The sequence below is a fragment of the Balearica regulorum genome, chromosome 3 (assembly GCF_011004875.1).
Source record: "Balearica regulorum gibbericeps isolate bBalReg1 chromosome 3, bBalReg1.pri, whole genome shotgun sequence".
Classification (NCBI taxonomy): Eukaryota; Metazoa; Chordata; class Aves; order Gruiformes; family Gruidae; genus Balearica; species Balearica regulorum.
In genome coordinates this window covers 50,135,384-50,159,758 of record NC_046186.1, presented here as the reverse complement: position 1 = coordinate 50,159,758, position 24,375 = coordinate 50,135,384, and the positions used below count along the sequence as shown (strand labels likewise).

The following is a 24,375-nucleotide window of genomic DNA, read 5'->3' as shown; positions in this document are numbered from 1 at the left end:
TGCCTTAAACACTGCAGAAAGTGAGAGGTGGTGAGGGAGGCACAAAAATGGAAGGGACATAGATGCAGCCTCCAAGAACAATTACACACATTTTTCCCAGACTTCAGACTGAGTTTCTTTTGATCTGTGACCAGGCAGGTAGAGGAATGAATAACCACATGCACAAAAAGGAAAAAATAATAATAAAACAACAGCACATTTAAGTGCATTTTTTTTTTCTTGGAGATTTATTTTGTTTTAATAAATCTGACACCAGTCAGGGAGAGAGAAAAGCGTTGCAAGCCCAAAAGGAAAGCAGAGCACACTGAGGGTGCTGCAGATTCTTGCTGTCTTTAGGATGTTTCATCAGTATCCCTTTGAGCTCTCTCCCTAGGCTCAGGAATTGTTGGATTTTTCCCCCCCTTTTTTGTTTTTTTGTTGGTTTTTTTTTGTTTATTTTTTTAAAAAGCGAGCTTACTCGCCCGGTGTGTTTTCCAAGCTTTCACAGCTCTAATAAATAAGGAGCACCTGTAAAACAGTAGCTTGACTTAAGTGAATCTGTACAAAGGAAAATATAGAAATACAGTATATACATAGTGCTCATAGTGCACCATCACTACAAGGCTCTGGTTCAACTGAGTCTGCTACCCTGCTCCCAACACCGCTGACACTGCCAGAGACACTGCTCCTGCAAACTGCTCCTCACTTCCTCACAGCAGCCTTATAGAAAAGGTGTACTCTGAACACTCGAGAGTGAACAATTGCTTTATTTGAGTTAGTAAACAGTTACACTGAATCACAAGGTGATCTGAAATTTTTTTTAATTTTTTTGTTTGTTTTTGATTTTTTTTGTGGGTTTTTTGGGTTTTTTGTTTTTTTCTTTTTCTTTTTTTTTTTTTTTTTTTTTTATTTGTCAGAATGGGATACTCCACGACTCTCTTACCAATTCAGTGCCAGTATAACATGCTCTAGTGTACTTTTGGACTCTTGGCTACAACTGTACAAGTGCACACAAGTAAATTCTACCCTGTTATCCTCCACCCACTGATTGAGGATCGAATTGCACATTTCTCTTAACCATGACAGGAGAAAGCAAACAGTGAAACAGAATCATGGGGGATCTTTCTCACTTTACCCTTGTTTTCATTGGTTTGTCCATACCATTCTAATTATCATGAAAGGGCTATGCATATGGAGAGATTGTCTCACTGCCTTCCTGGATCACTGAAAACCATCAGGGTTGAAATTTCATCCAAGTCTTTCGTGACGCCCAGCAAATATTCCCCTCAGATTATTTTACACCTTGAGGGAATTTTGGTCTTTAGTTCAACACTCTTGCTCTGTTCCCAAATGGGGCGCTATTTAGGGGAATTTAAAGAGAAAGCTGAGAAGAATAAACATTTACTGAGTTCTCTTGGCATTCAGTCTCTGAAAAACCACAGTATAAACTATTCATGCTGCTTCTTACATCTGTCAAATCAAAAATTAAAAGCCATAAAAGTGTAACACTGAAAATATGGCATTAGAAAGGATAAAGGTGGCCTTTGTAAAAATAACAAGGAAAGTATATTAGCCAATAAAATATTCTAACTCTTCATTTAAAAGTGCATCATGGGTAGGACAGAGATGACTCTGAAGCGTTGCTACTCCAGTATTACCCCTTTCCCCCATCAAAACTTGAATAGGTCCAAAACCATACAATGCAAATCACGATTCTTAGTGTAGCAGCAAAACCACAGCAGTTTTTCGAAGGAAAAAAATAAAAATTTAAAAAAAAAAAAAATCCGTATCATTGTCCAGTCTCAAATATCTGAGCTTTGAAGTCAGAGAGGGAAAAGTACCTATGTTGGTCCGTGTGGTTTTTGAAACCAGGGTGAAAAATCCCCCCCAGCAAGAAACCAAGAGGAAAAAGCGTTCCTTGGAGGAGAAGAGAGGTGGTTGCAGGAATGCTGAGCACACTGTGTGGGTCCATGATGTGCTGTCTTCTGGGTCAAAGGCACCCGTGGGACCGAGGCTTCCTCGGAGGGGCTTCGTGACAGGAAGCTGTTTTCTTCGCTGGACTTTCAGCCAGAGGGGGTGGTGAGCGGACCAGCTGGTGTCATTCGGTGGAGTGACGTGGTTTGCTCTGCTCCCTTTCTCCATGCAAGGTACCCTGTCGGCAAGTGTTCCTGCAAAGCAGACAAGGAGAGGCGGTCAGGGCGAGTGGTGGGAGACCCATCGCAGGCGGGCCGGGCACCGCCTGAGCTCACGTGCCGCCTCGCGCTGGTCGGGCAGCCGGGCAGAGGCACAACCCCACTGCTTCGACCTCGGGTGCCCCTCGTGCCGCAAGGGCTGTCGGTACACATGGCCTCCAAGGTCGCTGGAAAGGAAGATGGAGGAATTCCTGTGATAAAAAGCTGGAAACCGATATAATAATAGTTCATTCTCTAGGTTTCATAGAGCGCCTTTCATCCTACGAGAGCACGGGTGAATAATGATACTTTGCAATTATACAGTACCCCCCACCCCTTGATCTCAGTGTGCTTTACAGAGTTGGGAGGTACCGCTCTCTGCACAGCACAGGCGGGAAAGCGGAGTCAGAGAAGGAGAAGCATTTGGACCAGGACCCCCCCCAGCACCTGGGATGGGGATAGGATGGGGAACACCGTACGGGCCAGGGCTCCCCAGAGGTATCTCACTGCACGGGCTGGCATGTGGCTCCACAGGGCTGATCGGTCTAACGGAGAAACTGGGACGGTAACCGGAGACAGCTCCACTCTCACGTAAATACACATCTCCCACTAAGAGAGCTAACTCCATAGGTACTATCCGTGCTACGCACACACACTGAAGACACCCCTCTTGGCCCTTCCTCAAATCCGTAGCATACCAAGGAGAGATGTGTGCTCAACGCAGCAAAAATCGAGCTGCAATGAGAGAGGTCGGGCGGGAGTTCCCCACAACCTCCTTGGTCCTCTCTTGGGGTGGTCTGCAACCAGTCTGGTACCACCACCATAGCAGCTACAGTGCCAGGGGGTCACAACCAGCAGAGCATGGTTACTGACATGAATGACAAACAGAATTCAAATAAAGGCATTTTAGGACCCAAAGCAGAACCAGGCATTACTCTCACTGAGGTAAACTGCTACCAAGATCTGATATTTTCAGTGTTGAACACTTACATTTCCATGAACCAAACTAAACCCTCCAGATCCTGCTACAGCAGATCACAGAATTAGGCAAAGAATTTAACTTTCCAGTTGTTTCCTTTTTCTATCCTGATCCTCATTTCTAGGTCCATTTTTCTCCTGTTATCTGACCAGATGTACTGACTGCTTTTGTTTTCTTTATTTTCTCATTTTTAGGACACAAAAGGGATGCATTCCAGAGGACTTATTCAGACAACCCCCTTCTGAAGCCCACTGGTGCTTTGACTGGGTGAACAATACTGGAGCAAACACAGCTTTATTGATTTGAGGCCTTCAGAAAGCTGCATGATAGCTCCCCTAAAATATGGTGAGCTTTGCCAGTGGTGAAGGCCAAGGTCACAAAAATCTTTGGAATCACATTTTTGAAACCACAAATCACCTTCTCATCAATCCAACGCAACTAACACCACCACAGTGGTTATAAGCTCCTGATGCCTTAGTTTATCTAGGGGCTACCGGGTGATACACCATGGCCTTGCATGCTTCTGCTTCCCTTGTCAGATGACCACGTAGGCTGCCTAGCAGGGACTGTCTTCTCTCTCTACACAGCGTGGTTTGGGCTCTGTCTCCTTGGATGGGATCTGTTGTCCCCTAAAGATTCAGACTGGAACTTTGAAGTACTCAGCCTGAATTTTGGTGCTGGGTCACATTTTCCTTGTCAGTCTGCTCCACGATCTCCCCCTCACACTGGCTCCTCTGCGATCCCTCTTGTTGCTGTGCTCGTATCCCCCTGCTTCTCAAAGCAGTGCCTGGAAGGCACACTGAATATGTTGACCAGCATAAACTCCCAGAGCATGGAGATGACTATATCTAGGTTAAGGAGTAACATTTGGGCTTTAGGGCAACGTGCCCAGCGGGATGAGCAGCTTTGTGTGTACAGAGAGCTGTGGACAAGAACTAGATTGAGAACTGGGATGTATCTACCTACTAAGTACTTCCCATAAAGCACACAACTGCTTTCTGTCACTTTTTGGCTTGAAATCTTGCTCTGAGATTAACTAAAAAGAGAAGCAAAGAAAATAAAATCTGTAACGTCTGTATGAAACCTCACTCTGCACTTCAGGTATTTTGCCTGCCTCCTCTCTTTCCATACAGCAACAGAAACGAATTTCCATCCCTCACTAATCAGTCTCAAATGGCATGGCATAGCACAGACTGATAAGTGATTTGGGAGGGAGGGCATAAAGAAGTTCACTAGCTCTCGATACTATCTGCCTGGAGCAGCCAGCTAGCTTTTTAAGTTCTGTATATTTTCCCCTACTGCAGATAGATTCAGGGTAAGAGAGTTGTGCAAACTGGATAGAAGGACCTTCCCTGTTGATTGGCTCATATGGCAGTCATTGCGTTTGATGAATGCATCTTTGTAGTGATCAAGTGACAGAATAAAAATCCATATCAGGCATAGCATGCAAAGTTTTATAAAGAAATGAGAACACACCAGTCATCACCACTTCACACCTCGTGCCAACACCAGCGTGCATGACCACACAACAAAGTCAGCTATTTATATCCTCCCCAAAAAGCAAATTACTTTTTAGGAGAGCAACATATGCTCTTCACCCCAGCTGAACTTGCCCTCAACACACATCGAATATTGCTGATCAGATAGAAAAATTGCGTCAGCCACAAAAGAAGAATTTTTGTAAGCACAAAGCTATGAAGTTGAGCTTATGTGAGTTGCATTGAGGTAAGCACACTGGGTTTTGCTTGCTTTCCACAGCTAAGTAGGGTTGGGCTGATCCTGGGATGGAAGACCACCTAGAAGTCATAGGTGGGCTGTAGTTCCAACCCCAGGAGGCAGCATGGGAAAGATGACAGAAAGGGAACAAGTAGGAAGGCTCATTTCTGCCCTAATGTCAGTGCGGGGGGGGGGGGGGGGGGGGAGGGGGGCAAAAGGAGAATAACTCAACTAGATGATGACCCAGCTCACATGGGTAACCTGGAGGTTCACCTATGCAGGCTCAGATAGTGACACAGTGCTCCTCGGAATAGCAGGTGAGAGCCGCACTGATGCCCTCTGTGGCTGTTAGTCATAACCTGCGCAATGGGCAGCTATGAAACAGGCTGCATCAATGCAGAGCTTCCTCTTTGGTTTATGCCCTGACACCTGCGGATTTAAATCCTTGCTCAAAACAACACAGAGTTAGAGCTTGGCAGGACAGTTTCTTAACTAGGGCAAAGCCTCCCCAGCAAGCTTCCCTCCTCCCTTTCTGCAGCTCTTTCCAGGTCATGCTGCAGACCTACAGCCCTCCGTCCTGCACAGCCCCTGGAACTGGTGTGGTGGGAAGCTTGGCCCTGCTTGGTAGAGCCCATTACTAGAAGTGCTCCTTGCTCCAGTCCCCCTCCATGCCTCCATGCTGAGGAGCTGGGTAGCTCAGCTGTGGGGGCAGTTCCTCCTCCTGCTCCCCGATACCCACGCACCGATCCCTACGTGCCTGCTCCCAGTGCTGCCCCACGAGGTGAGTGCTGCCACACTGGCAGCATGGTCCTGCTGGCAGTGATATCCGCCAGAAATAGCTGCTTCCACCCAGTGCTCTCCCCGCTCATGTCCTACCTCCTCAGAGGGGCCATGTCATTGACATGGATTTGGACACATGCATGCAGGCAGGCACACACAGTTTTTCCATGGTTGCTTCCTCCTCATTCTGCACCCCATTGAACATTTCTGTCTCCAGATTCACATCTTATTGTTCAGAATAAAATTAGAGACTGGGTGGGGAGGGCTGAGGCAACTGTTGATGTGGGCTGGCATGGCAGAGTTTCCATCATTTAGCACAGCACTTAATTCACCCAGACAATGAATGCTGATGTGCTAAAAGAGGCCTAGTTCATCTGGGACATGCATGGCCCTAAAGTAAAGGCACTGCACTTATTTTCTCAGGGAAACTGCTCTGAAGATAAACCACAAGAGTGCAGCTAAAGTCAGCATGGGAGCAAGCTCAGCCCTGGAAACACTCTGGAATCATCTGTTACTTGTAATAGTTCTGTAATTTATTTTATTTTATTTTTTTAGAAATTCTTAAAGCAGTTCAAGCTTCTTCATTAAAACCTTCCCTTTTGAATACTTGATGATTTATATTTCCATGAGCTAACTGAAGGGAGGCCACATTGCAAGAGTCAGTGGAGACCTTTAGCACGAATGGGATAACAAACAGGGTCCTTAAGCACCAACCCTTGATTTTGAAGGTGGTGTTTTCCTTCTGTTCTGGTCTTGTTAACTATGGATCCTTGTCAGCTTTGGGTCAGATGTGCAACTCAGGCTCTCCCGCCTACTGAAACACGAGCTGTAATCTGAGCAGACATTGTGACTTCAAGGAATGCATTGGGGAAGAGGCTTGGGATTTGCCCTCCTTTTATGCCTAGGCAGAAGAAGTGGTAGAGAGAGCTTAGTCACCCCCGACTCTGTGACCAAATTGTTGCAGGGATGCACCAGGGGCCGTGCTTGCAACCATCTCTAGTCGTCTTGTCAAGGAAGGATCTCGAGGGAGAAGCATGAACCAGAAAGCAGAAGGTCTGTGGTGTGTGGACTCCTGCTTCCCTGTATCTATTCCTAGAAAAGCCTTTGGGGAAATTTCACCAGTTTACATCTACACTTGGCCCCTTGCTGGTACATTCAGTACCATTTCTCACTAAACTCATTCAATATATGTTAAATTGAACCCTGAAACTAGCTAGTGAAGTTAGGAATAGGGATGTATGTCACCATGCCCTCGTTATGTAGCAAGGAAATGGAGGAAATACAGTTCCAGGCTCTCCTTCATGCTTCTGCATGGCCCAAGGGAAAATCTCCTCTTAAAAAAGAAGGAGCAAAGGGATCATCAGTGTGGAAGAGACCCTGAGAGTCACCAAGAAGATATGGGGTCCATGTTCCTGGATTTACCAGACAGCCAGTTCACTGAAGAGAAATGAGACAGAAACGAAGCCCTCTCTACCCTTTCAAAACTGATGACAATCACTCAACAGCTATCTACCAGCAGCGTCTGCTCTCGACTGCTTTGTTTCAGCCCCAGGCTCCATGGTAGGGATACAGCATAAGGCAGAGGGAAAAGTAGTTTCTTCCCTCCATTATACATCTCCACAGACAGTCCTCCCCCCAAAAACAGGAGTACAGTCTTGGCCTGGGTAAGCATGCAGCTCTTCTTCATAGCCAGTGGAAACAGGATTCCCTAAATTTAGCAAAGAACAGCCATGTACTTGGGGAGAATGTCCCATGGGCTGCTGTAAATCCTCCCCTGTACCACAAAGCAGCAACGGAACTTCACCGTGCAACTTGCTCTGCACAGACTCAGGGGACACGGCACCTCCTCCTTCAGGTTTGGATTCTCCTGGGCAAAACAGATGCCACCAGGAACCCATGCTGCAGCATTTTAAATTTCCATTTCCTCATGTTCCCATCACTGTCAAGCTTTTTGCACCAAATTGCATTGCTTTCTCCTTTCCTCTCCTTGTGGTACATGTAGAGGGGAGGCAAGGGCTTATAAGCTTTAAGCCAGTGGGACCAGTGTCCTCGTTCTCCTTCCCATGCCCAGGGGTGCTCCAGAGCAGGCACTGTGTTAGGTGCTCCAAAACACATCTGGGAAGAGCCTCTCTATCCACCAGCTGTAGCGGGAGGCAGAGGAGACCAGTCTTGGCTAAGATGAACATTTGGGCTCAGTTCCCCAGATTTCAGCATTGGTGCTGCTGTCAGGTTGCTCTGCCGTTATCCTTCCTTCCCCACCTATACCACTTTCTACTTTTCAAAGTAGCAATCTGTCCAGAACTTCTCTAAATATTCTTTTCATACAACTTTTCACCATTTCAGAGAAGTTTCTCATGGTTTAACTTTTTATAGAACAATTGTTCAGCGAGCTCATTAAACTCCCCTTCACTTTCAACCTGAACTAAAGACGAAACCAATGTCAACCAGGCCCTCCTGCCCAGCCCTGTGGCACCATCTTTCTCCAGGCTTTAACTGACAGGGGGTCTCTGGTTTACATTTTGGGGCATTTTGAGGTACGTATGCAAGTCATGCAAAGAGGAAAATGCCACCACAGCTCTGGACTTGTAATCTCAGCTGTAGCACCTGCTGCCTCTGGCCGTGGCCGCTATGGAGCCTGCCTGGGCCAGATCCTGCTTTACACAGGGGTAACTGGGTATATCACCACAAGAGCAAGGCAGCCCACTGCCCTCCAGTTAGTGCAGCACCAGCGTATTTGGCAGACCTGTAAAAAGGTTGCTTTGCCCCACCAATGCTTCATGTACAGATGTAGCAGAGATGATAGATTTTTTAAAAAAAACTTTAAAAAACCCCCCCTCAAATTTTCAACTAATTCTCCCATTCTGCACTGGAATAAAGCTGAAACTTTGCAAGGATCTTTTTGCAAAAAAATAACAAACATAAAAACAAAGCAGAAAAACTAAACCAGAAGGAAAAAAAAAATCCAGAGAGTTTCTACTCTCCTTTCCTGAAAACAGGCAACCACTGTGATGTGATAACCCTTCTTTAAGCCTCCAATTTTGTCTGATTCAGAATAGAAACTTCAACTTGAATTTCAGCAGCCTCCTGTGGGCCCAAACCACTAGGCTTTTGGCTATTCTGAGGTGCTTCTCAATTTTCTTATCCAACCTGATCTCTCCAGTAAAACCAGCCAAACAGCCAGAAAAAGGCAAACTAACAGTGCGTGGCAGCGTGGAGGAAGAGGACAAATGTTGAGGATGGGGGTCTTGCTGAGCAAGAGCCTGTACCTCCCTGTGAGAGTCCTCCCTCTCACCTGGGTTACGCTTGGGCCTGGCTTTTTCATCTGAAATGCTATTATTGGCTACAAAATTACAACAACAACAACAAAATCAACATCATCATCATCAACAACCACAACCACCACCACCACCAATAATAACAACAGCAATAATTTTTTACAAGCAGCATTGAATTTTTTTAGTGAAAAATTTCATCATCCCATATCATGAAGCAATCAACATTTTCCCATGAACAACCTCTCCATCCATCACCATCCAGGGCTGCATGCCTGGCACCATCCCCATGGGGTTTCTCCCTGATTTTCACAAACCCCATCTTGGTTCACTTCAGCCTAAGCAAGAGCAGATGCAGACTCATGCAAAGGCAAGGGGGCATGCTCAGGTGGCCAAAATGTCAGGTAGATTATACTCTGGGGAGAAGAGGAAAACCCCACCCATAACAGATAAGCAACAAGTAGGTGAGACCTGGCATAGCCCCCAGTGCAGTGCCAGGCACCTTAGGGCATCTCCCTTATCCCAGCACTGCCGGCCACTGAGCAACCTGTGTTGGACCTAACCCTTGCCTTAGATCTTCTCTATTTCCCACTTCCCCTCCCACCTCAAGAAAACAGAAACAATATTTTTACCACCAAGATAACCAGTTCAGCACTAATTGGTAAACTGCTTCAAATAAAACAGAATTGGCATTTTAATTATCTTTGAAAGGTAGGGTCAGAATTCAAATTTTCAGTGACCTCATAATGTATCTTTTCTTTTCTACTTGTGTTCAAGCATCTCCCAATGGGAGAATTCCTGTGGGAGAGGGGTGTCTCCCCCGCCTTTGGATAAGAAACTTAGAAGTGGAAGCACTAGCGGTTCATGAAAGCTTATAAATATTTGGAGCATAAGCAGGCAACACAAAGTTTTACATTTAACCACATGGGCTCCAAATAAATAGCTGAAAATTGCTCTAACCATAGGTTTCAATATCCATAGGCTGATGATGGGATGCAGATCTTTCCAGAGAGGTCGGAACTCAACAGTTACAGAATCACAGAATCATAGAATCATTCAGGTTGGAAAAGATCTTTAAGATCATCAAGTCCAACCATTAACCTAGCACTGCCAAGTCCACCACTACACCATGTCCCTAAGCACAACATCTACATGTCTTTCAAATACCTCCAGGGATGGTGACTCAAGCACTTCCCTGGGCAGCCTGGTCCAGTGCTTGACAAGTCTTTTGGTGAAGAAATTGTTCCTAATATCCAATCTAAACCTCCCCTGATGCTACTTGAGGACATTTCCTCTTGTCCTATCCCTTGTTACTTGGGAGAAGAGACCCACACCCACCTGGCTACAACCTCCTTTCAGGTAGCTGTAGAGAGTGATAAGGTCTCCCCTCAGCCTCCTTTTCCCTTGGCTTTTCTTGAGTTGTTTCACTCTACGCTACCCAAGCCCTAAACCCCTCCTCCCCCCCCCCCCTTTTTTTTTTGGAAATGTGTTCTTCTATAGAAGATTATTACATTGCACAGCCTGAAAGTCCAAAACCGGGACCAGAAGATGGAGTGCAGCAGACAGTGGGGGCATCCCCTCGACAAACGCAGTTCAGCCTCTTTGCCTCCAGATAATTTGTTATTGTAGGTTGGCTCGAATTTAAGACAGTAATGTTTCAGAAACACTTGGAAAAGCAAGCCAGCTGCAGGGAGGATATCGTTACAAATTGAGACACATGTTGTACAGGAATACCATTCTTTTCAAATACCAAAATCGTGTCTGGGGAAGCAAAGCCATGCAAATGAGTCAGAGGCAGGACCTCGGTCTGTAACGTGCTGAGGGCCTTCAACTTGCATTAGAGGCATCGAGCGCTGAGTGCGCACAGTACTGCACAGGATCAAGCCCAGATATTTAATTAGCTGTAATTTTCATGACAGAAGCAAATGTTGAATAGTTGAGCGTTCTGCAAAATGTCAGAGGCTACTTCGATTCACAGCTCTCACGAGATGATCACACACGCTTCCAAACACAACCTCTGGTCCCAGGAGTGAAATGCAGCTCATTAGCAAAATAGCGTAAATAAGGTAATGATTAGTAGGCCTCAGCCATGAGGCCTTGACTGATGGAGGCACCCAGGAATGTGCTTAACTTGCCTGTTTTGCTCTGTGGGACCTAAAAATAGACAGGGAGAGACTCAGCAGGTAATCTGGAAACAAAAAGTGCTTCAGAAAAGCTTGTTTGTTACAGTCTGATTTCCTCCTGATTTCTTGCTCGAACAGCTTTGCTTTTGCTTTGCTTGAATCCCCCACTGCTTTTTTAACAGGAATTTAATTGTATCTTAAACTCTATTGCTCACTGCTTGATTATGGCCAACTTTTTTGCAACCACAGTCCTCAAAAGTGTTTTGCTCCTTTCTGACCCACTTTCAGGTATTGCTCGTAATACTGAGGAATAGTTTATAAGCCCTTGACAGTTGTTCAGAGCTCATTGCTCTGCACTGAGGTTGGCCATAGCTGTTTCAGGGTCAAGCTTCACAAAGGCTATTAGGTGTTAAGCTCCTTATCAGGTTTCAGTGGCAATCAGACACATACTGTCCAGGATCTTGGCCTCTGAATGTAAAGGCAATCGTTGTCTCAGATGATGTTTTTACAAGGGTGCCTGTCTGTTTTACTACAGTCTTTGTTGTTAGGGACTCTGTATTTAATCATGAGTTGTGCTTTTTTCCCCCCCATAAACTTTCCCTGCGCCACTGACTTTGGTAGCTCGACAGCACAAGAACAGACCAATGAAGAGCCAGAGTCTCCCTCTATGCGTGTTTTACGCTTAACATTTTTGACTGCAACCAAATCTGCTTTGCACCAACTTAAATAAGAGGTGCATTATGCCTTATATGCATGAAAGTGCCTGGTCAGTCTTTACAGAATTGTGAGTAACTTGTCATTTCAATATGAATGTGGGTTGTACTAGCTTAGGGAATGGCACAGATTAGATGCTTATTTCAGTTCAAATAATTTTCATTTCACAAGACAATCAAAACTAGTAAGGGCAAGCAAGCACCGAAATGGAGTCAGTGGTCCTAGGTCCTGGGAGCTGTCAGGTAGGCTACAGTTTCCAGGAGCCGCAGGCTCTGCAAATTTCTGTGGGTCTGTCAATCAAGCTATGGCATTATTTGCTGGCTGAAGTTCTAGCCCTGTGTTTTGTTTGCCAGCAGCCCTAGATGCTCACTACCTTTGCAAATCAGACCAGGTGTAGTTATTTTCTAAATTGGGTTCAAGAATCAGATTTCATATTTGAAACATGTGCCCTAGGAGGTTTTGTAGAAAGGCGGGAGGAACCCATCAGAAATCAGCGCTTGTTCCTTTGATTCAAAGAGTGTGCAGTGATCTACGGCAGCGTACCACGAGCCTGCTATTTACTGCAACTGAGACGGAAGTTAGTGCTCCCACACCCTGGCAGCAAGATGTGGGAGCTGAAAGCTACCCTGGAAGTATGTCATTTTACACTTCAACATTTTGAGAATCTTTTTTTTTCTTTTTTTTTTCTTTTTTTTTTCCTTTTTTTTTTTCCCCTGGGAAATCCTATTTCTGATTTAATATATCTGAGAAGCTACACAGACAATTTTGAAACATAAGATCACACTGCTAAAGCCAGGCAGCTCTCAAGGGCAAAAGCTTCAGTTCCAAGCAAACGTGTTTAAGGCTTTGTGGTGTTAACAGTCTCTCCTCTCCCCCTTCGGATAAATGGAAAATTTCTGTAGGCTCATAAGAAGCCAGGTGAAGGAAAACTTCTGAACCAGAAGAGTAGGTGTTAAGTGTTTGAGTCCAATTACTCCACTGATTTAAATTAGTTTAGCACCAGTGGAACTATATCCAGTTAAAATTAGCTAAGGCTCTGGCCCATAGTGCTGTGTCAACGAAGATGACTAGCATAAAAATGTATTTAAATATAGAAAATCTGTTTTCAAGTACACCTTTAAGGTCAAATTCTGTCCTGATCATAGCAAACAGGGCAGGGTAAGATGCTAGTAGATAGATGCTACAGTGACAGGGGAGCGATAAAAACTCTTAAGGCAGAAAGGGAGGTTAATAGCTATGCCCCTTGCCTCAGGAATCCTGACCAGAGCAGGAAATCTTGTGCTGGACCATTATGGGCAGGGGAGCTCACGGTGGGATATATATTACTTCTGCTCTGAACTGGAGTGTTCTGCATGTTGTATATTTTTACGACTCCAATGTATGGACTAGACAGCTGGAGATTTGGGCCTATAACTCAGCAGATGCTGACCTCAGGACATATGGGTTGGCTCTGTAGGTGGCCATACTCCTACTATTTCCATTACTTCTGGGAGAAATTCTGCTGACACAAGCAGAAAAACTCTTTCCTTTTCTTACCCCTCTGCCCCCAACATAGGATTAGTCAACACACACACACACACACACACATACAGAGAAGCTAGTTGTGAGTTTAGCATGTGGCACTTAATTTTCTAATTTAGTTTACCGTAACTATCATGTTAAATCCAAGCAGACCTTAGTGTTTTTATTTATATGCTTTAGGAAACCTTGACACCAAAACTGGAGGGTTAAAGCTGATCCCGCCTGGACATAAAGCATGTAGGCAGGCAACACTAACACTGCTAATTTTAGAAACTCACATTGCTCAAACTTGAAAAAATAACACTCAACAGAATATTCTTCCTAGCTTCATTCCTTTATCATAGTAGGACTTTGGCACTGAGACATCTTTTGCTGGTTCTTCAAATTGCATCAAGCTAGAACAGCTTGACAGTCCACATCCTGATGGAGAGACTAAACTTTAACATCGAGGATTATGTTGCTGATTAGCACTTCCAATAATCAAGTAATTGGTACATTAAATAATCCAGAGTTTGGCAACTTGCCCAAAAAGGTCACGCTTGCATTGATTTCTTTTTAGAGAGTCCATGTTGCTATTACACAAATTCAATCTGTCTGTCCAGAACTCTAGCGTAAAAATATTTGGCTAATTTCCTTCTTTTCATACAATTTGATGGGAAATAAAATCCAGGAAAAGTTGCACATTAGGGCAATATGTTCAGATTTTCCAATTAGGGTAGGTAGGGAGCAAGACAGAAAAAGACAATTCTCTGGACTGTTTTCTTCTCCCAGGTTAGCTCGGCCAGTGCAATCAATACAAACCTCCAAGGGCCCAAGCCAACGCAATTATTAGTGCAGCTCCTACCCTCTTTGTATTTTATTAGAATTTCTATGAGGTTGGGAGTCTCTTGTGATGGATCCTCCCCAGAGCCAGACTGCCGAAGGAGCAGGGTTTTACCAGGCCTGGGCAGGAGGAACTCACGAGCACGGTGGAGGTGGGGGCTGCACCGATGCTCTGCTCCCCGGCTTGTCCCCCCTGTACAGGCACGGGCAGGCTCCGAGCCCTGCGCAGCCTTCCCTGACAGAATGCTGCCAGGCCAGAAATCTAAGCAGCCCCTCTGCTCCCCTGGACTGGCTATTACCAGCACTAGCGAAAGGGGGGCTCTGCATGCAACCAAAGAGTCCTCGCCTCAAATCAATCATCAGAGCTGCACAAATCACTTGTGCGTGCCTTGAGAGGCTCAAAACCCACCCGCATTTCACTGAGGTACCCGCTGGAATGAGATGGTTTTCACGCTGTTTATTTCTGCAGAGTATTTTGGGTATCCTCTTTCCCTTGAAGCGCACAAGCAGCCCGATCTCACACCTCTTCTGCACAGAGGTTACTTCTTTTCTTTTTGTGGAGAACGGAGGGGACGAACACAGACTGACTAACAACCATCACCACACCATTCTATGCTATTGCACAAACCCCAGAGGCATGGCAGTCACCCGGGGCTGGGCTTTTTAACTTTCAGTGTCTGTGAGGACGTCTATGTCTGTGCCGATCACCCTAAGTTTCCTTCAGAGTAGGGAGAAACAGGCATTCCTAGAGCTCAGTTCGTCTGACCTGTCTTAGTTGTTGACTTCAGGATGAGCTCAGCTGTCTCTTTGAAGTGTCTGTTTCTCTAGGTTGATTTTAAAGAGAGTTTAGACAATTAGCTCAGCTGTGTCTTCATTCCAGATGTCTATATTGGGTCAGATTAATCTTGTCTGGAAACCTGAAAACTTTTCTGTAAGACAACCCTTACGCTGAGACAAAAGAATATATAAAACTCTTGGTGAATGGGAAAATGGTTATTCCTGAGGAGAGCCAAAGTGGCAGCTATTGACATTTAGATAATACAAAGAGCTGAGGACAATAACTGAGCGATAAAGCAGCCTTCTTGTCTTTTTAATGCAGCTTGTTCTGTTTGCCCACTTTCTCTGTCAAATACTAACCGTGATGTCACGTATAATCATGTCAACAGCCAAAAATACACAAATCAGTGAAGCCAGAATTCTCTCTGAGTTTTAAGGGTCTGGCTCTGGATGATGGTAAACCCTTCTTGGGCTCGGGACCTTGGAAAGGTGGCATAATTGGAGCCTGGATGATCAAGGTAAGCGTAAACAGATGCTAAGAACCAGCATGTCTTTGACTACAGTGTCAGCACACAAATGTGCAAGTCTCTTAGCACTGGCTTGACACAAACCACAGCTATGGGGAGCTTAAGCAAGATGGGAAAGCAAGGATTAACCATGGCTCTCCTAAAATTAAATAAAAGGTATACAGTCAAATAGTGGCCTTCTCACTAAATCAAATCACTACCCCTGGGTAAAAGCGTGCGTACATTTATGAAGAGACAATCTTTCAAGCTCCAAAGGTGGGGTCTGCAGTAAAGATCTTGCTGCTGAGAGGGACACGTATTCCATCCATACTCCTCAGGGATGGGTAGGGGCATCCCCATAAGCAGGGCCTAGGAGAGTATAAAGATTTTAAATATTCATTTGACTTCTGAGTTACTGTATATGTTGGTTATTAGTCCGAGAAAGTTATAGTTGTCCTCTGTTCTTACAAACTTATCTTTTAAATGTGTCAGCACATGCCAAGAACAAAGAATAATGGTTCTGTTTCACCGAAGAAAGTAAATAAATACTGTTTGTGATCAAGGGAAGTAACGTTTCCGGCACTGCAGCCAGCACAGGGAACGTGGCGTTAACAAATAAAAAGGGAGTCCTGACTATACTTCGGTATCTTTGATGGTGCAATTAGCTTGCACTGATGGAGCAGGGAGATATTGCAATGGCCCAGATTCCACATCACGTGCTGCTATCTGCGGTTGTAGGTGCCAAGCCCTTCAAGGCAATATTCATACTGCACCGCTGCAGTCACTATTTGTGCTACCAGGGACAGGGATTTACTGGAGGCTACAGAATATTCCACGGATTGTAATGAAATCTGGCATATCACCAAGCCACATCCGGCAAACCGTCAGTATTTTACTGCTGAACAGATTTCTTGCAACACCCACCATTTTCCCTTTTCCTGAAAGAAGCTCTCCACGCTTGTGAATCTAAACAAATGCAATTACATTTGTTTCTCGCTCACAGGTTTGAAGCAACAGACATACATTAAATTAACAGTTTTATAAAGGCGCTGTTTTATCAGAGGGATTTAGTAGGCTAGGAATAGGGAATGAAGGGGGGGGATCTGCCTCTGCAGCATTATCCTTGGACAAGCCATAGTAGCTGGTGGGCTTACCTGTATCTCTGCCTTGCTTTGCAGCCCTACCAGGAACCACACACACACACACCAACCACAGGCCTGAGGGAAACCTCAGCTGTTTTTCTAAGGTGGAAGACTTGCACAAAAGGCAGATACCTTAGGCAGGAGAGTCAAGCCCCATGGCACAGGTCTTGCTGAGATAAGTTACAGTGGGCAGGTCCTAAGCAGCAGGCAGTCCCTAAGCACCGACACCTGAGGAAGGAAAGCTCAGGGAGAGGGGGTTCACTCCCCAGAGAACAGCACAGCTGAAAGCTGGGGTGCGGTCTGGAGGCAGACCAAAGTAAGGTGGTTGGAGATGACCATTTGGTAAGTCAATTGAATCTGAGCTAGCAGGAAGCAGCTGGGTCATCCTGCTCTATGCTATGCTGTAGGGCAATTTCAATCATCATCATGAAGGCTTGAGTTGCTGCGTTAACTCAGCTGGAATAAGTAAGCAGATTAATGGCCCAGACCTAAACCATATCCTAGGCAGAAAACCACTGACTTTGACATACACAGCACAATAACTTCACAGCCAGCACCATCACAAAATGTTCTGTGAGCAAAAAATGTAATGAGGCTGCTGACGGATGGAGTACTGACAAGTGCAGATGCAATAATACAACACAAAGAACAATATTAAAACATAAATACCAGTAGTTTTCCGAAAGTGCTGATAAATCAGAATCTGTATCTTTTTGTTTCACAAAGGCCACATCCACATGAGTTTGACCTCATACCTGAAAATACTCATTCTACTCACACAGAAGGCAGTAGTGGTTACACAAACCTTTACTTATTCTGATTTCGAATTCGGAGACACCTCCTTTTCAATGGTGGCTCCAGATCCTCTGGCCCTGTGCTGAGTATTGGCGTTGAGATAATGCACGGTGCGATAGCAGTCTTTTCTGCTGGTTTTGGCACAGGCTGGATCACGCAACCTGTCTTGGGCAGCATCCGCAAAGCATATGCATGGTCCTCGTCCGCTGGATTATTAAGGTTCGGGTCCTGTTTGTCTCCCCCAGCAAGAGGCTCTTCCCCCGTCTTCTTGCCAGCATCTCCCTCGAGGTGGCAGTTTGATGCGCAGTTGTTCTCCTTAACGGACTCCAGCTCGCTCACCGCCAGCTCCTCCGGGAGCTGGGGCTTTTTCAGCTCCTGGGGCGGCTCCGGGTTCTTGGAACCCTCTGTGCTCTTCGTGCCATTCACAATGACGTTGCACACCGCTGCACCAGCTTCCAGTCCCGGCGTGCCGGAGGCCAAGGAGACGGGACAGCAGTGAGCTCCGTCACTGCACGGTAACGTTTTTGAGTCAACCGGGCTGCAGTTGTCCCTGCAGTCGCTGCAGTTCCTTTTGTCTGAGCTACCAAAAGCCAAGTTTACAACACTGTTAGGTTCACGTTCAACTTTCACTTGGGCGTGTAAAGCCCTGTGGATAACATTGTGCAGCCTAGACCGGTGGCCTACTGTTAGGTCTATCACACCGTCCTGTGGACCCTGTAGCACACTGGGGAAACCAAATTTACTGTTCACTGGACTACTAGGTCTGACAGTCAAGTCAACAACTTCATTTTTACTGTGCTCCTGAAGCACTTGAGCTTGATTTAGGGACTGGCCTGAGCAGCTCGGTGACGAGTCAGAGGATTTAGACGATCCTTGCTTTGACTCTCGAGGGGATGAAGAGCTATTGGCTGGCTTTGCCCCAGACGTCTCGCTGGAGGTACTTGGAATGAAGCTTTCGCCGTTGCTGGAGAAGCCATTGGGGGGTTTGGAGTCGTTGATGTGAGGGATGGGGATGGGAATGGGGATGGGGACGGGCAAAGGGACAATGACAGGATATGGCACTAGTAGAGTCGGGGGTGGCACCAGCGGGGCAAGGGATGGCAATCCAAAGTTCATCATCTGTGGCATAGGCATAGGACCATTTGGCATCATGCTGACAGGGGGAAAGGGAAGACTGGGCAAAGGAGCTCCGGGAGGGGGAGGTGGCAACAAGCCGGGAGGATTCCCGGGCATGGTAGGTGTTGTGGGGGGATGGATGTGAGGGGAAAGCATTGGCCTGTGCATGGGGCTAGAGGTGGGACCCATATTTCTGGGACCACCTGGTGGGGGACCGATTCCAGGAATCATTGGATTTGACAGAGGGCTGTTAGGATTTGAGGCATGGTGAGGCGGCCCACGAATAAATGGTGGACGGATTTGCTGCATAATTTGCTGTTCCATGAATATGGGCAGAGGAACTGGCCCACGGTTTGTCATCACCATGGGAGGACTGCGAGGTGGGACACCAATTGGAGGCACAATGCTAGCAGGTGGCTGGACAGAAACTGGTGGAATATTTGGATTCTCACTGATAGGAATAGGTTTGGGAACTGGTGTGGGGATTTTAGTGACAGAGCAGTTGGCAGTGTCAGACGGAGAGGCAGTGGTAGACGCTGATGGTCCAGGACCTTGAATTTGGCCAGCTGCAGACGCTGGGGATGGGGCTTTTCTCCGAGCATCTGCTAGCGGTATATTCCAAGAATCTGGAGTCAGCAGCTGCACCCCAGTGCCTTCTGCTTTATTTTCGACTGGAGGATGTAATGTACTGCACAGTCCAGCTGGAAGATTGGCCTGTGTCTCTTTGTAGAAAATGTCCATTTTGTACTGATTGAGACATTTTGCACTGCAGAACTGAAGCCTTCTTTCCCCGTCCCCAAAATCCAGATACTCTTTTGTGTGTCTTATGTGCTTACACCAGTCACATACCTACAACACAGTAATAAAATCAGATCAGGTAAGAAAAGCAATCTTCTCTTCATAGTGTTATTTTAAAATTCATTTTTCAGTTGCTTTCTAAATACTCACATTATTTTTCTAGCAGAAAATAAAATAGTTACATTTGTGAAAGCTATGCTTTTTTCACTCTGAAAAATTGGCGAATTGAATGCCGCTCCCTTTTCTGGCTCCCATGATCTCAATTCTACTTTATACAGTACATTATATATCTTAAACCCATACGACAGAGAAGAATCCTCAGCTCGCATAAACTGTTACAACACGCATATGTAAGTACAAAATCCGTATGAGCATGGCTGTGATTACTCCTCAGTGGTAACCTAAGCACACTTGTACCATCTGAGATGCCATACAACACAAGGAATATGGTAACTGGAAAAGGACTCAGAAAGTTGCTGGAAATGAGTGCAAACCATTTCTGCTAAACTGCAGCGCACTGTAACATTTAGTATTCTATTAAGGGTATCAAATAATAAATTGGAAAGGGTGTGGTATTTTAAAATGGCCTCACGAAGCAAAAAGCATCCTTCATCCTTTGTCCTTCATTCCAAGGAGAAACTTGGAAATAGTCAGGACATTTATGCAAGGTTTGAATAGTTCCAATTTGTGATGTTTTAGCAAGCTGGAATTATTTTCGGAGCTGTTTGCCCACTCTTGTGTACGAGTCACTTTGAGTAAAACTTCTTGGCAAGCAAGGGCCTATTTAGCAACTTTTCAAATACTATGGCAAAAAGTTTGCATTGCAGGCTCATTTTTGTTTTGTTTCTCTGCTTTCCATTTAATCCTTTTCTGTGTTACTATTGGTGTGGTAAAGGCCTAGCCAATTTTTTTTAAAGTAAGGCTGCAGAACTAATTAAGCTGTGAAAGGTTTTCCCACTTGTAAACCACTAGACACCAAAGTTCAAAAAATAGTCATTCTAGGCTTCAGAATCCATTACTTCAGAGAAATTATTGTGATTTCATTAACACATTAATTTTGCAACACCAACAGCTCTCACAGATGGTGAAGACATGATCTACAATTCAAATATGACTCTTGTTTGCACAAATGCCTTTCCTTCATATGGCATTTTAAACAAGAATTAATATGAGTAATCTTGCCATAGCTATAAACAGATAAACAGATGTCAGATTTTTCAGTGCTTTACTTTTTTGACAGAATTTTACACACACAAAAAACCCATTTTTGTCATTTACATTAGTTCTCAGAATACTCCGCTGACAGAGATTTTTGGTGCTCTCTATCAGCATGTTGAGCCTATGACCATGTCAGAATACATCCCAGTATTGTTTGTTCTGCCTTTTCCAAATAGTCCATTTTAGCTTGTTTTGAAATGACTATATCTTTTGTACAAAAAAAAAAAAAAGAAGAAAAGAATATGATTGTGAAGACTGCATTAAAAGGATAATTAATTTTAATAACTATTGGCCACATAAACAATTCAAAACAACATATGTCGGGCATCTGATTACCCATCTCATTTAACTCTCAGCTTTCCTTTAATATAAACAGTGGTGACATTTTTGAGTTTTCAGTAATATATCTTTTTTATATATATATATATATATACACACACACACATGCACATACACACACTATATGCTATGGCTATTAGCCCATTTACTTTAACTCTGCAACCTTTTGGTTATCCAGTCAGGTTGCTGTTTGGTTCCCTCTCCTGCCTCCCCACCCCATTCACACACTCCCTCTCTCTATCACAAAGTTTTTCTCCCAACATTTAAATCAAACTAAATAATCACTTGAAAAGTACCAACTATTAAGTCCCCCCTGAAGTTTGGGAATGCAGGGCCCGGATTTATAGCTTGGGCATGCACAGTGCCACGTGAGATAAAGAAGAGGGGGTGCTGGTGCTGCTCGACGCGTGTGGCATTAGGACGCATGATGCCCCATGCAAGGAAGAAAATTTCCCAGTGCGTTACAAACAAGTCCAGCCCTGCATTGAACACCCACTGACGATATAGTGCTCTGAAAAACATGGACAAAAAGGCTATCAAATGCACAGAAGGGTTGAGATAAACGCCTCCCCTGTCACGGCGCGTGCATCCCCCTCCCCAGGCATGGGGTGGATGGGAAGCGGGAGTGCACCAAGCAGGGCAAAGCGGGGGCACCCCCACTTCCAAGGGCTCCCAGGTTTTACTAGGCATTGATTCTACCTCTGCATCCCACGGGAAGGCTCAGCGGTCATCGCAGACCGCACCGAAGTTGGGCAACCCCTCGCCGCAGGTAGCGCAAACGCGCAGCAGTGGGCACTGAACCATCCTGGGTATTTGGCACGGGTATGGGTTTTGCCACCCGCCTGGCAAGTCAGCACATGATCATCTGATGGAAACATCTTATAATTGACCTCCTGTAATTTTCTGGCTTACCACTGTTTTCCAAGCACACAAAAGGGGAATTTGTGAGTCTACACCACGAGCTAAAAAAGTACTATTTAACTCAGTAAAGCTGCTGAATTTACCTTAAAGTCATTTTTTGATCAAGAGCTTATTGCTGTAGCCACAAAATGCTATCTATTTTGCACATACGCAATCAGGATGTACACCACCGTGCTCCTTCTGCAGCTTGCAGGGTATGCTCTTGCCCCAAGGGCTCTGCAAAGAGGCAAGGTGTCTCCACATGTACCCCAAGAGCAGCACAAAGAGGTACCAGGAGCTCCCAGCCTGCAGGCTGGGGCAGGATGAAGCCCACCCTGGCCCATCACCACAAAACCAGTGTCTGCTTGCAGGGGAAAGACGAGGAGAAGACCAGCCCCTGAGGCAGCTGCTGTGAGGGACGGGGCAGAACCTCAGATGGAGCTGCTTCCCTGATTTAGTCTGGGATGTGCAGCCAAGACTTGCCCTTCCTTCAGGGCAAAGGAAGCAAACCAACTTGTAAGCCTGCTGCCAAAGAAGCACCTGAGAAATACGAGAGAGTAAACCCAGCCTCCTTATCTTCCTAGGAAAAGCCCCCTCACTGACTTTAATTAAACAGTCTGAAAGAAGAATACAACCCCCAAAAAACTTGTGGCATCTTTTCTAATAATTTTATTTGATTAGTTATCAGTTGAAAAATTCACTGAAATACTTTAGTGTTTTATTGCTTTATTGATTTGTTTATCTCAAGTGGGCTCCTATGTCACTCCTAGCTAAACAAATATTTTCTCTTCCTCCGTAAAATATTTAGAAATCCTGCTTAGAAATTCTCTACTGATTTCTCCTGTTTTCAATAATTCACTGAGGTACAAGAAACTCTGAAGTCTGCCTGCCTCACTCACATACTGATCACAGACTGTTCTGTATATTTTATCACTAGCTAAAATTAATTAAAGCCACAGAAATTAAAGGCAGCAATTCTGTTCCTCTGAACATCCTGGATGGACCAAATATCTAATAATTATCATCTCACTGATTTTATGCAACATCTCAAAGTGTTGAAGTTAATGTCAGTGAGAAATGTCTGTTTACTACATCCATGTATTCCATTGTTTTCTTTCTCTTTTCTTTTCTTTTTTCTCTTTTTTCTCTTTTCTTTTCTTTTCTTTTCTTTTCTTTTCTTTTCTTTTCTTTTCTTTTCTTTTCTTTTCTTTTCTTTTCTTTTCTTTTCTTTTCTTTTCTTTTCTTTTCTTTTCTTTTCTTTTCTTTTCTTTTCTTTTCTTTTCTTTTCTTTTCTTTTCTTTTCTTTTCTTTTCTTTTCTTTTCTTTTCTTCTTTTCTCTCTTTCACTCTCTCGCACTCTCTTTCTTTCTCTCTCTCTTTGCAATCAGTCTATGCTGCTTCTTTAAGATACAAGTATAAAATGTGCATGTCATAGGCAGGTAATATGACATCTTACAATACCATACTAAAAGGCAGAAAAACAGTCCCTACAATGAAGAGGAAATTACTGGAGGAGAAAAAATGTCACTTAAGAATTAATGAATCAAGTCTGTCTTACAGGATTGATCATTTAAGATGAGGTCAATGAATTTATGATACAAATGGCTATATCACTAGAGGTAATAAAACGGAGCAATATCATTCATTTTACGTCTAACTAATGACGTGCTCAGAGTAATTACAGACTTCTTCTAAAAGCCTACACTGATTAGTTCAGATGTGATAGGTGAAACATATATCTTTCAGTTCAATAAAATAACATTTTCTTATCTGTAAAACACACAGCCAATGTCTTATTTTTTTAAGTACTTGCACTCCATACAGAACATCGTCGTTCTTCACAACCAGCTCAAATTCTCTCTGTTCATTTATTCTTTCTGCTTCCCTTTTCCTCCCTCATCCTTTCTCTTCACCATACAACCAAGCGAAGAGCTAAACTGTTGCAGAGTGCTTGTTAACATTAAGCACTGGATTTGGTAGCGCTTACACACGGGAGTAGCTCTCTGGGTTTCAGTGGGATTAGTCATGAGAGTTAATACTGCAGGATCACATTCGGAGGGCCTGACCCAGCAGCCGTGGAAAACAGTGGACAGACCCCTCTTTAATGCAATCATTGAGCTCTGGGTCTGATGCTGAACACCGGCCTCCGCTCACCCAGGAGTCGGCAGGAGCCTTGCCCTGACCTCAAGAGGAGCAGAGGCACAGCCGGGGATTTTGGAAGGAGCTGTGGCAGAAAATTCCATTGCACAAGTTAACAAAAGGAATACACAGGCAAAAAATAAATGCCGCGAGGCCGAGTTTCAGACATTTCCTAACAAACATAGGCGAAGCAACCATTTTGTACGTTTCTACCCAAAAGGAGGTGGGACCAGTAGCGGTGGGACCGACAAGGAGCGTGAACATTTTTGAGATAAAGGGTCAGACCTTGCAAGGTGCTAATAGATCCCCTACACACCTTCATTTCCCTTGGAGAATACTCCTAGTGCCGCTCTTGGGCAAGCACACTTCACACCGCGAGTGCCAGAACACAAACCCTGAATGACAGAAAGATCAGTAATAAGATAACTACCTATCTCATTCAGCTGTAACACAACAACCCTCAAGAAGATTAAATTTACCTAACTGGGGCATGTCCAACGCTAAACAACAGAATGAACATTTCCTTCAGTACATTTAATGTATTTATATTTTAGTGGCGTGCTGCCAGT

General features: G+C 44.7%; 1 protein-coding gene across 2 annotated transcripts in view; it reads right to left on the bottom strand.

Annotated features, from left to right (window-relative positions):
- Window positions 1-210: 210 nt before the first annotated feature.
- SOBP (sine oculis binding protein homolog) overlaps window positions 211-24,375 on the bottom strand; it is a 122,272-nt gene continuing 98,107 nt past the window's right edge. For both annotated transcript variants that reach the window (XM_075747823.1, XM_075747825.1), the window contains 2 exons: window positions 17,308-19,262; window positions 211-2,147 (listed from right to left, as the gene is read on the bottom strand). In XM_075747823.1, coding sequence (XP_075603938.1) covers window positions 17,310-19,262 — 1,953 coding nt within the window. In that variant the 3' untranslated portion in view covers window positions 211-2,147; window positions 17,308-17,309. The remainder of the gene's footprint in view (window positions 2,148-17,307; window positions 19,263-24,375) is intronic.